This window comes from Schistocerca piceifrons, chromosome 2 (genome assembly GCF_021461385.2).
Source record: "Schistocerca piceifrons isolate TAMUIC-IGC-003096 chromosome 2, iqSchPice1.1, whole genome shotgun sequence".
NCBI classification, from domain to species: domain Eukaryota; kingdom Metazoa; phylum Arthropoda; class Insecta; order Orthoptera; family Acrididae; genus Schistocerca; species Schistocerca piceifrons.
The window spans coordinates 814,986,541-815,000,258 of NC_060139.1; the positions used below are offsets into that span (position 1 = coordinate 814,986,541).

Sequence of the window (13,718 nt, forward strand, 5' to 3'; positions counted from 1 at the left end):
CCCGCCACAGCCGCAGGGGTCCACAATCTCACTACGACTACCGCAGTCCACTTCACCCCTCCGCCGCCCCACACCGAACCCAAGGTTATTGTGCGGTTCGGCCCCCGGTGGACCCCCCCCCCCCCCTCCCCCAGGGAACATCTCATACCAGACGGGTGTAACCCCTATGTTTGCGTGGTAGAGTAATGGTGGTGTACGCGTATGTGGAGAACTTGTTTGTGCAGCAATCAAAAAATGGCTCTGAGCACTACGGGACTCAACTGCTGAGGTCATTAGTCCCCTAGGACTTAGAACTAGTTAAACCTAACTAACCTAAGGACATCACAAACATCCATGCCCGAGGCAGGATTCGAACCTGCGACCGTAGCGGTCTTGCGGTTCCAGACAGCAGCGCCTTTAACCGCACGGCCACTTCGGCCGGCCGTGCAGCAATCGTCGACTTAGTGTACCTGAGGCGGAATAACGGGAAACAGCCCACATTCGCAGAGGCAGATGGACGACCGCCTAAAAACCATCCACAGACTGGCCGGTTCACCGGACCTCGACACAAATCCGCCGGGCGGATTCGTGCCGGGGACCAGGCGCGCCTTCCCGCCCGGAAAGCCGTGCGTTAGACCGCACGGCCAACTGGGCGGGCGTTATCGTCCTTTATACGGAACTATTCGATAATAAGAAAACTTTTCACGTAGTAACAAAGAATAGAACATCCCACACTCTTCCTACACCGAAAACAGTTTTCTGGTTTCATTATAATTTGAGCAAATCCCCAGTTCCTCCTTAATACTCGTAGTTTACGCTTACCACAAGAGATACTCAGTTAGTAAAACATATTATTCAGCGACATCACTTTCTTACAAACATTTTCAACAAAGAACTGTTTTACTATTTCATTATCTCAAGACATATTTTATCACAAATCCATCAAATTTAGTAAGGTAGTTCTGCATATAACCATCAGATTCACGATAAACACGGTAGAAAACTTCATTTTACGTGTTTGCAACAAAAAATTATAAAAAAAGCACTGATGAAGCTATAACTTCAACGTATCATATCTGGGTAAAAAGAAACAAATGTGTTTGATCAAGGCGGAACTCTGTAACAACACATATCAAATACACCGAGTCTCTTCTGTTCCCACCGTCCACGATTCATTACCATACAATGCTGTGCTCTGTTCCCAAAAATTTCTTCCTCCTATGTTTGATACCAAGAGTCTGCTTTTTGCCAGACATGCCGTCTTTGGTTGTGCTCGTCTGCCTTTTATGTCCTTCTTCCTTCTTCCGTTGTGGGTTATCTTTCTTCCTCAATTTCGTCTACTTTGTGACCAATTATGATTTTTAAATTTTTTCGCTGTTCTCATTTCTGTTACTTCTCATTACATTCGTCCTTCTTCGATTTACTGTTTATCCATATTCTGTACTTATTAGACTGCTCACTGCATTCAACGGACCCTTTAATTCTTCTTCACTCTAACTGTGTTTAGCAATATGATCAGCGAATATTATCATTTATATCCGTTCACCCTGAATTTTAATCCCACTCTCGGACATTTATTTTATATCCGTCACTGCTTCTTCTATGTATAGATTGAACGACGGGACCGAAAGACACGTCATACGCCCTTTTTAGTTCGAGCACTTCTTTCCCCGTCTTTTATTATTTCCTTTGGTTCTTCTACCCAATCTATATTATCCGTCCTTCCATACAGCTTACCCCTATTCTTCTCAGAATTTCGATCATTTTGCACCATTTTACATTGTCGAACACTTTTTCTAGGTCGAAAGCTTCTATGAACGTGTCTCGGTTTTTCTTCAGTCCACTGTCAAGCACAACGTCAGAACTGCCTCTCTGGTACCTTTCCTAAAGACAAACTGATATTCATCTAATGCATCTTCAGTTTTCTGTTCCGGAGAAAAATTTCAAGTTTTTCATCGAGGTTCAGTTTTTGGCCATGTATCCCATTCACTTCTTTTAATACTCTTCTCGTATTTTTATTGTGTAGATGTTGATTGCTTTAATTAGCGTTTCATCATTCTATTCTTCAGTCATTACGTATAAATTTGTTATTCCAAATATCTGTGTCAACGATTTCTTTACTACCCTAACGTGAACGCGGTTCGATGAACCGTCTGCCAGGCACTTGAGAATTCCAGAGCAGTCATGGTGATGTAGATGTAAAACTCTTTGACTTTCAATGAATTGTATTTCTACATGTGTTCAACCTCTAGATTATTTGTGTTGTTCCGTGCCTGTGTGCTATTTAATGATGTATATTTATATCGAACATCAGCGTTCTTTCTGCTGGAATATCTTGTAAGTAGCTTTCTCATTATTTGAAAATTATAATTACAATGTCACATTACGATAACAAGTGCAAATTATATCTTCTTTGTAGTGAAATACGTAAGTTAAGATCAGACAACAAGCTACAGCCAGCAAACAAAACTATAACTTAAACCACTGGTTGACCTGAAGATGACGGTGTTAAGCCTTCGAAATTCGTCCTGGGAGAAAAAAAAAAGACTGAAAAAGATAAATGTTGACCTGAAGATAACGGTGTAAGCCTTCGAAATTCGTCCTGGGAGAAAAAAAAAGACTGAAAAAGATAAATGTTTTAATTTATCTATTACGTCATAAACAGCGTTAGATTCCAAACTAGAAGCCAACAAAGAAGACATACGGTTAACTCTTCTCAGAATTTTAACATGAATCCTTTCCGTGATGCACAACGCATCTGCAAGCACTACAGATTGCAGAGCACGTCCGTGACGATCTCATAGTTACTAAACGAATCAGTGACAAAAGGTGCGGCTCTTCTTAGGATTTTCTCTACCTGCTTGATTAATCCTGCTCGGTAATGGTCCCAGGCCAACATGGAGTACACACAATGGTGTAACGAAATTTAGGGTTATTACCGTAAATAATTATTACCGTAAATAAATTTTCGTCCGAATCCTTCCAGCGAATCGTTTCCAGGAACATGCTTTCCCAGCAGCTGGTTATATGTATCGTTCCATATTATTTCCATATATCGGTAACTGTAACGACCCTATCACATTCTTGGAGCAGTCTCGAATCTACTTTCATTTCTGCCTATCACGAACGTCTTGGTGGGATGGGCTGCGTTCGTTAGGAGGTCTCACGAAAGTGTTCACATACTGGCTAATCTCGTATCTACTCCGCTAGGCGACAGTACTAAATGTGTTGAACGCTTTCCTCAAGTCAGGTAACAAGGCATCAACCTCGTAGCGAGCTGATTTTGAGAAAGCTATTTCCGGTATTCGTGTTGATTCCTACAGAGGACATATACATTCTCCAAAGAGGTCAAAACAAGGCAGCATGAACTGTGTTTCATAATTGTATCAGATTGTTGTCGTTAATATACTAGACCTATACCTAAGCGCATCTGAGGGATAACCATTCCTGAAAACTAGAATGAGCCTTGCTTCACTGATTATGTCAGAATGCTGTTAGATGTCGTGCTAATTATTTCGTGCGAAATACATAAAATCGTAAAGGAATCCGATCAGTTACAGCTGCTTTACCTCTACTGAGTTATTTTAGAAAATTTCCTTTCACTTATCTCAGAAAAACTTGTCATTTCGGCGTACGAGGGACGACAAAGGATATATCGTGTTTCGTTGGTCCGCAGTAAAACAGTTTTCGAAGTCCGCAGTCAGTTTGTCGGCATTCTCAACGACACCTCACGTTTTGTTGTCAGTGTGTCACTGAGCAGCGTTATAAGTGATTTTGAGCCGCTTGCTTCCTTTACATACGACCGAAACACATTATGATTTTTTCGCCCGATCAGTGGGCATAAGTAAACCTTTGAATTCAGTAAACGCTTCTCGCATTTCTATTACGCTCATTTTAGTTAAGTTTGATATCTACTTTAAAGATTTTGTATAGGGTTATTTTAAATAATTTTCTTAGCTGCTTTATCTGTTGTTTCTAGCGTGAGAAGTTAGGCACCTACAAATGATTCCAGTTCTTGAGTAATCTCATGTAGTTTTGCGAATAAAAAGCGAAACACACTGACGGAAATACATATCTTGTTTCGCAGTTGGGTTAGAGAAGATAACGATATTAACATACAATTCAACAGAAAATAGAGTGGAAAACACATGAAAATTTGTTTAATTTTTTTAACCATGAAGCGTTTGGAATTCTGTTAGTATATCTATAGGCCCTGGTTAGAGGTAGAATTTAATATCAGTAAACATTAAAGTAACGCAGTAATGCGCTGTTCGAAAAAGACTGTGATGAATTTATGTTACAGGTGCAGAGTACCGAAAATTTTATTCTTTCCCCAGCGATTGCAGTTTTTCTGTCGTAACAGCGGTCCAAGAGTGTGCTAACCACGCATATAGTGTATTTATAAAGTTATTCCATATTTTGAAAAGTAGCAGTATGTAATAAAACATGAAGAAATGGGTTCTAAAATACATACATTTAAAGCTACGAGCACTTGTTACATTAGAATCTCTGCTGCCTCACACTAGCAGAGTAACGTGTTCTGATTTGTTTACTGCATTCTGTAGGTCGTTCGTAATAGCAAAGATGCAGCAGTAGACGAAACATGTTTCATAGTAGCGAAGATGAAAATGTGCTCATAGCTCTTAGGGTACGCATTTTAGAGCCAAATTTTACAGAATTTTTTCCTTGTTTTAGTTCACACTATCACCTGTAAAAATAGGAACTCTTTTTTTTTTTCAAACAAACCCTATGCAAGGTATTTTAAAATAACGAACGTGTGCTGTACACCGCTTTACATTGTGAAGACTTCCAAGCAATTACCTACTGTCGAAACTGGATGCAGCCTTATACAGATTAAAGCAATTTAAGAAGGAATACATAAAATGACTATTATAAAAGCTGTGCAACACAACCGAGAGAAGTGTCTATAAACAGTGTACTGTTGCTGTGATTCACTGGTTGTTCTGTTGCTGATAACACGGAGATCGTATTTACAGTACACGTAGCAAGGTACGAAGCGTCATCTCCTCGTGACGATGTAACGCAATCCACAACAGTACTTAAAATGGCATCACACAAACGACACTCAGTTATCGAGAATATGATATACAAGTAAAGCCACTAAAAGTTTACGGTACGTGAAGAAAACTGAGGCTCGAGTCTTGGGGTATCAATCTAGCCCACAAAAATTGAAATAACTTCGTAATGCTCTTAACAACTGCCGACGTTTCTACAAGTAACAACCTGTCATTTACGAGACACAAATGGAAGGAGAGATACCCATGCATGACCACGTAAACGCTCTGTGGGCGGTGTTACACCACCCTGGAATCAAAATACGGCGTGTGCAGAAGGACGACACACACAGTAAACATTCGGTGGTTATAAATGGGTGAATGTTTATCTGGAAAGTGATTTGCAAACAGAAACGAGGGTAAATTACCCACCGTGGAACTGTGCAGTCTACCGTAAGATTGGCGTGCCACAAAATTTTTCTGGGTAGCCACCAAATTTAATTAAAACTGTGAAAGTTTAATATAAGAACTGAGTTAATCACTGAACTGATAAGCATCACTAAAGCGTTGATACTAAGCAAAAGATCCAAATGAATATATGGAATGAGCGTGTGCGAACAATTAAAATAGAAACGTTAAATCAAATAATTCAAAGAAAGCGGGAGCTTAAGCCTCAGCAAAAAGTAAGATAATCAGACAGAAGTCTACAGATACAAGGTCAGCCTTTTGCCCTTCAGGAACGCCAGGTGGGATATATTAAAAATATTCTTACAAAAGGGGATGGGTTTGTCTGAGAAACAGTCATCACAGTTTAATACATTACATTTAAAAGATAAGTCAGACAACTGAATTTTAATCCTGTGGGAACTTCCTGCACCACGTGTTTTGGTTGCACAAAGCGATGACCGGAAAAACTTACTACATACAGAAAAATATATTCTGAAAAGTGTAAGAATTCGACTACAGAATTTGAGAATGAACTAGCAGATCAAACGTGTACAATAGTTGGAGTAGCTACAAACCATTGCACATTAACACACTCACCAGCGGCAAGTCGCTCTTGAGAATACAGTCTTCACTCACCAAAGAAGCAGCCCCAAGTACCGAGAGCATGCTCTCCCTGCAACGAACTTCCTGCAGGTAGCGAGAAGAGGTCAGAGAGGTCCTTTACGCCACCAACTTAACCACAGTCGAATCACTACCGAAAGGGTACAAATCTCTTTGCCTCGATTGATAAAGTTACGTTGGCTACACTGCGGCTACCACAGCAGGCAGCCAGATGCTGTACTGCAACTATACATGAGACAGATTCAACATACATACTCACTCATTCATACAGATGATAAACACAGAAAGGAAATCTGGGAACACAAAATGTAGGTAACGTACATAGGATCAGATACTTACTGGAAAAATTGATATTTTAATGTAATCGTGTGCCACTGAATGGGGACAAACACGAAGTAAAAAACCAAATTACTAATATGTGTGCGTGACAGCATACGAAACGAATCTAACAGAGACGTTTCAACACATAGCCCCACCACACAACCGAAAATGACCAACGTCTGACGATATCGACAGTGAAATGTTAATAACAACGGCTGAGTGAAGCATTTTTTTATTCTTGTTCGCGACCTTAAGTTACGGCGATCTCTCGTTTGACTTGTGCCTTGAAAATGACGTGGTGCTCACCTGTCGAAACATCGACGGTTGTGGAAGATGTCACCCTGCTGCATTCCCGTGAACTATTTGAACATTCGATAACGCCTGGCGAAGCCCAAGTTTCGCCACTCGCAATCCCCGAAATTCCTTCGAAGCAGCGAGGGGTTGCTCATTTCGTGGTTTGCTGGCACGGCCTCGCGTCAGCGGCCTTCCGCAGTGCAGACGAGGCCGACTGAGCGACCGTCCCCTGGTACGCCAGGCCCCGACTCGGCTGGATAACTTGCATTTAGCGGGCGCCTTGACCCCGTGAGCGCGACGCAGGTAGACGGGCGGCTTCGTCTGCCATTTATTTACAAACAAGGCGGCCGGCAAGCATCGCCGGAGCCTCCCACTACGTGGCTCGTGACGTCACGGCAGCGAGAGAGAGTGCCGCGGCTGTCGCCAGCACCGCCAGTTGGACGACGCTCCACAGACGAGACAGGTGCAACTGCGAGCCGAGCCGACTCGAGCGTACGCCACGCTACTGCTGCTTGCAGAGACTCTGAGACGCCGCTACTCATGAGGTTAGTCGCCCGCATGCAGTCTTCACCGGGTTGTTCATCGACGCTTGCAACCCGCTGATGCCGACAATTGCAGACTGGATTTGTGAAACTCTGTGAAAGTGCGAAATGTCAAAATGTAAGAAAACAAGGAAAACCCGTGATGGATTCACAGCACGAATCGTTTTATTCGATGGAATGACAGTTGTGATAGTTTCGCACCATTTGTAACGCCTAACAGAAAAATGTTGCGAAAGTATAATATGTTTGGAATTAAAAAATACGTAAAAATGAAAATTTAGGTAAACATGCAAGTCCTATGCTTCATTAACCAGGAATCAATGAATGTGCACAGCATCACCTCATTTATTTTTGAGCAGAATTAAATTATACAGTGTTGACAACTAATTTCCCTCTATTTCACTTAAATAAAGTCAAGCATAGGTGATAGATCGTTCTCTTTTTTCAGCACTTAATTTGATGGAAGGCTAGGCACGATACACGCAGTTTGAACCCCAAAATTACGATATTTAGTTTTCTTTCATTATACTACACAGTACGCAGTTAAATTCTAATGAATTATACGCTTAATCCTACCTCGGGCATGGATGTGTGTGATGTCCTTAGGTTAGTTAGGTTTACGTAGTTCTAGGTTCGAGGGGACTGAGCCGGCCGAAGTGGCCGTGCGGTTAAAGGCGCTGCAGTCTGGAACCGCAAGACCGCTACGGTCGCAGGTTCGAATCCTGCCTCGGACATGAATGTTTGTGATGTCCTTAGGTTAGTTAGGTTTAACTAGTTCTAAGTTCTGGGGGACTAATGACCTCAGAATTTGAGTCCCATAGTGCTCAGAGCCATTTGAACCATTTTTTTAGTTATACGCTTACATCTTGTTGTGTTGTTTCCTTCTGAGCAACAGCTGCCCAATTGGTTGCTACGTACAAATTTTCTCGAATTTTTAGTTCAGTATTCTTCTCTAAGTTTCTAATCTTACCCTTCCTTCATCAAGAACTGCACACAAAACCTTGAAGCCGAAAATAACTGAAATTAAGTCGAAAGTACTGTGTGTTGTTACTTGAAGGAGAGCGAAACAGGTGTCCGTATCACCGCGGCCAGGCGGGATCGACACATTCAGCGTTCCTCATGTCACAAACAGATGAACGTACTCACTGTTGAACCCAGTGAAGGTATTTTGAAGTGAATGGAGGCGTCTCTGGTGCTTACAACATATCTCAAGTTAGTAGCCTTGGCACACGGAGTGTTTTACAGAAAGAAAGAGACGAAAATATCCAATTTTGTTTCGTCATTTTCATTTCAAGTCTTCGATACTTCACGAAAGCGTATATCTAACCGACTTTTAGTAAACTACTAAAGCTGATGAAGTATTTATCCACAGGCAAACCTTTCCAGCCAGGCGATCGCCTTCAAGTCACACAGTGATAACTGATGAAACATGTATAAAAGATGTATGTACGTGTGACAGATGAAGAGCGAAAAGCCGGCCGGTGTGGCCGTGCGGTTAAAGGCGCTTCAGTCTGGAACCGCGTGACTGCTACGGTCGCAGGTTCGAATCCTGCCTCGGGCATGGATGTGTGTGATGTCCTTAGGTTAGTTAGGTTTAAGTAGTTCTAAGTTCTAGGGGACTTATGACCACAGATGTTGAGTCCCATAGTGCTCAGAGCCATTTTTTTGAAGAGCGAAAACAATTATGTATTTGACGCCAAGGAACCTTAGTTCAGCTTGATGTAGACGATCGCTTGACCGGAACTGCTTGCCTGTGAAATGGGCTTGGTGACTCCGTGATAGCAAACTCTTTCAGGTACTGACCACCAGCTGCTCTGTTCTTCTTAGTGTGTTGATTAATTATACACTAACTGCTCATCTGCATACATACAACTACGGTATACCAGTGGGCAGACTGGATTCTTCTTCTTTTTCCTGTGCTTTTGTGCCGAATCGGAGCAAGATCGGTGTGGTTATTAACGGATTTTTTATGTTTTGTTTTAAGGGGTGGAGTATATTCCCGGAGTGGAAAGTGTGTATCCCACTTGCCTGCTTGCGGTGTTATTCATGTGGAAATGAGCAACAGTTTCCTGAATGTTTCCGATTCGTGTAACTGATGCGGGACTAGGATCCTAGCCGATATTCACCTACTGAGATGTGGAAAACCGCCTAAAAACGATATTCAGACTGGCCAGCTTACCGACCTTCGGGTGGATTCAGCCTGGGACTGACGCACTTGCCCGTCCCGGAAGCGCCGGTTTAACACGGACGGCTACCCAGGCGGGCCAATGGGCAGACTGGATTCCTTGTATCAAAATAAGGAAGAAAGACTTATAGATAGTCGGTTCGGAAACTCTGTTTACCTATACGTGAGTTGAAACTATTCATGATACTTGTCAGTGCTTCGTTTTGCAATAGTTTCACACTTAGAACGTACTGTTCAGAGGTCACATTCTTGACGGTGTTGTCGGTTGTATTAGAAGAAATCTGCTAAAACAGACAAAAATGAAGAGGTTGCAGAGGCTTGCTTAGAAACGCCAGCAGCTAAGCACACTGATCATAAAAGTCATCAAAAGACTTTTTCAAGAACGGAAACCACTGACTGTAAGTCCTCTGGACAGGTAAGGAGGAGGACACGGTAAGTGCCATAACTTGATTTCCAAGAAAATTTGCTGAATAGCAGATGGAGTCAAAATTAGCGAATAAGTGCCTCGGCTTATCTGTAGATACTCGACCGTTTATGAGAAAAAGACGGTCAAAGTTTTCGAAGTACTCTGTGCATTTAGTGAATAAATAGTTGAGCTGTAGCAGTGGGACAGTGACTGGCGTCGTGGCCTTTTTCGTTTGTTTACCAATGTCCATAGTAGATAACCACACTAATTGGTTGGTTGGTTTGGGGAAGGAGACCAGACAGCGTGGTCATCGGTCTCATCGGATTAGGGAAGGATGGGGAAGGAAGTCGGCCGTGCCCTTTCAGAGGAACCATCCCGGCATTTGCCTGGAGTGATTTAGGGAAATCACGGAAAACCTAAATCAGGATGGGCGGACGCGGGATTGAACCGTCGTCCTTCCGAATGAGAGTCCAGTGTCTAACCACTGCGCCACCTCGCTCGATACTAACCACAGTAATTTTTTCCACTGTATATTAAAATAACGTTGACCTTAACGTTCTAATAATTATATGTATGGTGAATGAATTTAAAGAAAGCAGCAATAAATGAATGAGAAAATTATTTGAAATTGTTTTCGGTGAAATTCTTGTAGTGTATCTTGATTCATAATGAACTGCAAGCCCAGTTTTCGGTAAAGCGATACGTTATGCGTGGTTTTCCTGTGAAATTCTCAATGTTTCAAATCTTTAGCAATGTTAATGACGTTTCTTTTCCAAGTGAGAATGATAAAAAGAATAGTCACTATGGCAAACCTGCCTTCTCGCGACGCTCCTGGTTTTCGGAATTTGTGTGTTTCGAATGTTTCTACGATCGGTATGATCCAAGGACATGCACCAAATAATTCTGTAGAATTAAAGTAATAATAAAATATAAGAATATTAGAATTTTAACCGTGAAAAAAACATGCACACACATTAATTTAATACATGTATGACACTTATTGTGAAACCTAGTTGTAATTTTGCAATTAATATAACGCCCTTGCATTTCCTAACTTGATAACAAACACTTGCGCAGTAGCTTATTATGGGTGGAGGTTACACTCAACAACCGAGCTAGGTTAATAATTGGCTCCTTTTACCGACCTCCCGACTCAGCAGCATTAGTGGCAGAACAACTGAGAGAAAATTTGGAATACATTTTACATAAATTTTCTCAGCATGTTATAGTCTTAGGTGGAGATTTCAATTTGCCAAATATAGACTGGGACACTCAGATGTTTAGGACGGGTGGTAGTGACAGAGCATCGAGTGACATTATACTGAGTGCACTATTCGAAAATTACCTCGAGCAATTAAACAGAGAACCGACTCGTGGAGATAACATCTTCGACCTACTGATAACAAACAGACCCGAACTTTTCGACTCTTTAAGTGCAGAACAGGGAATCAGTGATCATAAGGCCGTTGCAGCATCCCTGAATATGGAAGTTAATAGGAATATAAAAAAAGGGAGGAAAGTTTATCTGTTTAGCAAGAGTAATAGAAGGCAGATTTCAGACTACCTAACAGATCAAAACGAAAATTTCTGTTCCGACACTGACAATGTTGAGTATTTATGGAAAAAGTACAAGGCAATCGTAAAATGCGTTTTAGACAGGTACGTGCCGAGTAAAACTGTGAGGGACGGGAAAAACCCACCGTGGTACAACAACAAAGTTAGGAAACTGCTGCGAAAGCAAAGAGAGCTTCACTCAAAGTTTAAACGCAGCCAAAACCTCTCAGACAAACAGAAGCTAAACGATGTCAAAGTTAGCGTAAAGAGGGCTATGCGTGAAGCGTTCAGTGAATTCGAAAGTAAAATTCTATGTACCGACTTGACAGAAAATCCTAGGAAGTTCTGGTCTTACGTTAAATCAGTAAGTGGCTCGAAACAGCATATCCAGACACTCCGGGATGATGATGGCATTGAAACAGAGGATGACACGCGTAAAGCTGAAATACTAAACACCTTTTTCCAAAGCTGCTTCACAGAGGAAGACCGCACTGCAGTTCCTTCTCTAAATCCTTGCACAAACGAAAAAATGGCTGACATCGAAATAAGTGTCCAAGGAATAGAAAAGCAACTGGAATCACTCAATAGAGGAAAGTCCACTGGACCTGACGGGATACCAATTCGATTCTACACAGAGTACGCGAAAGAACTTGCCCCCCTTCTAACAGCCGTGTACCGCAAGTCTCTAGAGGAGCGGAGGGTTCCAAATGATTGGAAAAGAGCACAGGTAGTCCCAGTCTTCAAGAAGGGTCGTCGAGCAGATGCGCAAAACTATAGACCTATATCTCTGACGTCGATGTGTTGTAGAATTTTAGAACATGTTTTTTGCTCGAGTATCATGTCGTTTTTGGAAACCCGGAATCTACTATGTAGGAATCAACATGGATCCCGGAAACAGCGATCGTGTGAGACCCAACTCGCTTTATTTGTTCATGAGACCCAGAAAATATTAGATACAGGCTCCAAGGTAGATGGTATTTTTCTTGACTTCCGGAAGGCGTTCGATACAGTTCCGCACTGTCGCCTGATAAACAAAGTAAGAGCCTACGGAATAACAGACCAGCTGTGTGGCTGGATTGAAGAGTTTTTAGCAAACAGAACACAGCATGTTGTTATCAATGGAGAGACGTCTACAGACGTTAAAGTAACCTCTGGCGTGCCACAGGGGAGTGTTAAGGGACCATTGCTTTTCCCAATATATATATATAAATGACCTAGTAGATAGTGTCGGAAGTTCCATGCAGCTTTTCGCGGATGATGCTGTAGTATACAGAGAAGTTGCAGCATTAGAAAATTGTAGCGAAATGCAGGAAGATCTGCAGCGGATAGGCACTTGGTGCAGGGAGTGGCAACTGTCCCTTAACATAGACAAATGTAATATATTGCGAATACATAGAAAGAAGGATCCTTAATTGTATGATTATATGATAGCGGAACAAACACTGGTAGCAGTTACTTCCGAAAAATATCTGGGAGTATGCGTGCGGAACGATTTGAAGTGGAATGATCATATAAAATTAATTGTTGGTAAGGCGGGTACCAGGTTGAGATTCATTGGGAGAGTGCTTAGAAAATGTAGTCCATCAACAAAGGAGGTGGCTTACAAAACACTCGTTCGACCTATACTTGAGTATTGCTCATCAGTGTGGGATCCGTACGAGATCGGTTTGACGGAGGAGATAGAGAAGATCCAAAGAAGAGCGGCGCGTTTCGTCACAGGGTTATTTGGTAACCGTGATAGCGTTACGGAGATGTTTAGCAAACTCAAGTGGCAGAACCTGCAAGAGAGGCGCTCTGCATCGCGGTGTAGCTTGCTCGCCAGGTATCGAGAGGGTGCGTTTCTGGATGAGGTATCGAATATATTGCTTCCCCCTACTTATACCTCTCGAGGAGATCACGAATGTAAAATTAGAGAGATTAGAGCGCGCACGGAGGCTTTCAGACAGTCGTTCTTCCCGCGAACCATACGCGACTGGAACAGGAAAGGGAGGTAATGACAGTGGCACGTAAAGTGCCCTCCGCCACACACCGTTGGGTGGCTTGCGGAGCATAAATGTAGATGTAGATGTAGACATGGGAACAATAATCGAATTTCGAACAGGGAGGGTCGGGGGGGGGGGGGGGGGGAGAGAAAGTGAGAGATCGTGACGCTAGTCAATGTGCCACCATTTCGGCTGAGATTTTCGCGAGCTTAAAAGCATTTAAATTACTTGGAAAGCTTTGACCGTCGATTTCTCAGAAACGGTAGAGTATCTATGGATAAGTTGAGACGTGTTCGCTTATTTTGATTCCTCTTCCACCAAGCGAAGTTTCTGGGAAATCGGACTATGGCACTTTCTGTGTTTTCCCCGCAA

General features: G+C 42.3%; 1 protein-coding gene across 1 annotated transcript in view; it reads left to right on the top strand.

Annotated features, from left to right (window-relative positions):
* Positions 1-7,127: 7,127 nt before the first annotated feature.
* The window catches only part of LOC124775891 (facilitated trehalose transporter Tret1-like), a 349,558-nt gene continuing 342,967 nt past the window's right edge, over positions 7,128-13,718 (top strand). The window contains exon 1 of the mRNA XM_047250726.1: positions 7,128-7,222. Coding sequence (XP_047106682.1) covers positions 7,218-7,222 — 5 coding nt within the window. The 5' untranslated portion in view covers positions 7,128-7,217. The remainder of the gene's footprint in view (positions 7,223-13,718) is intronic.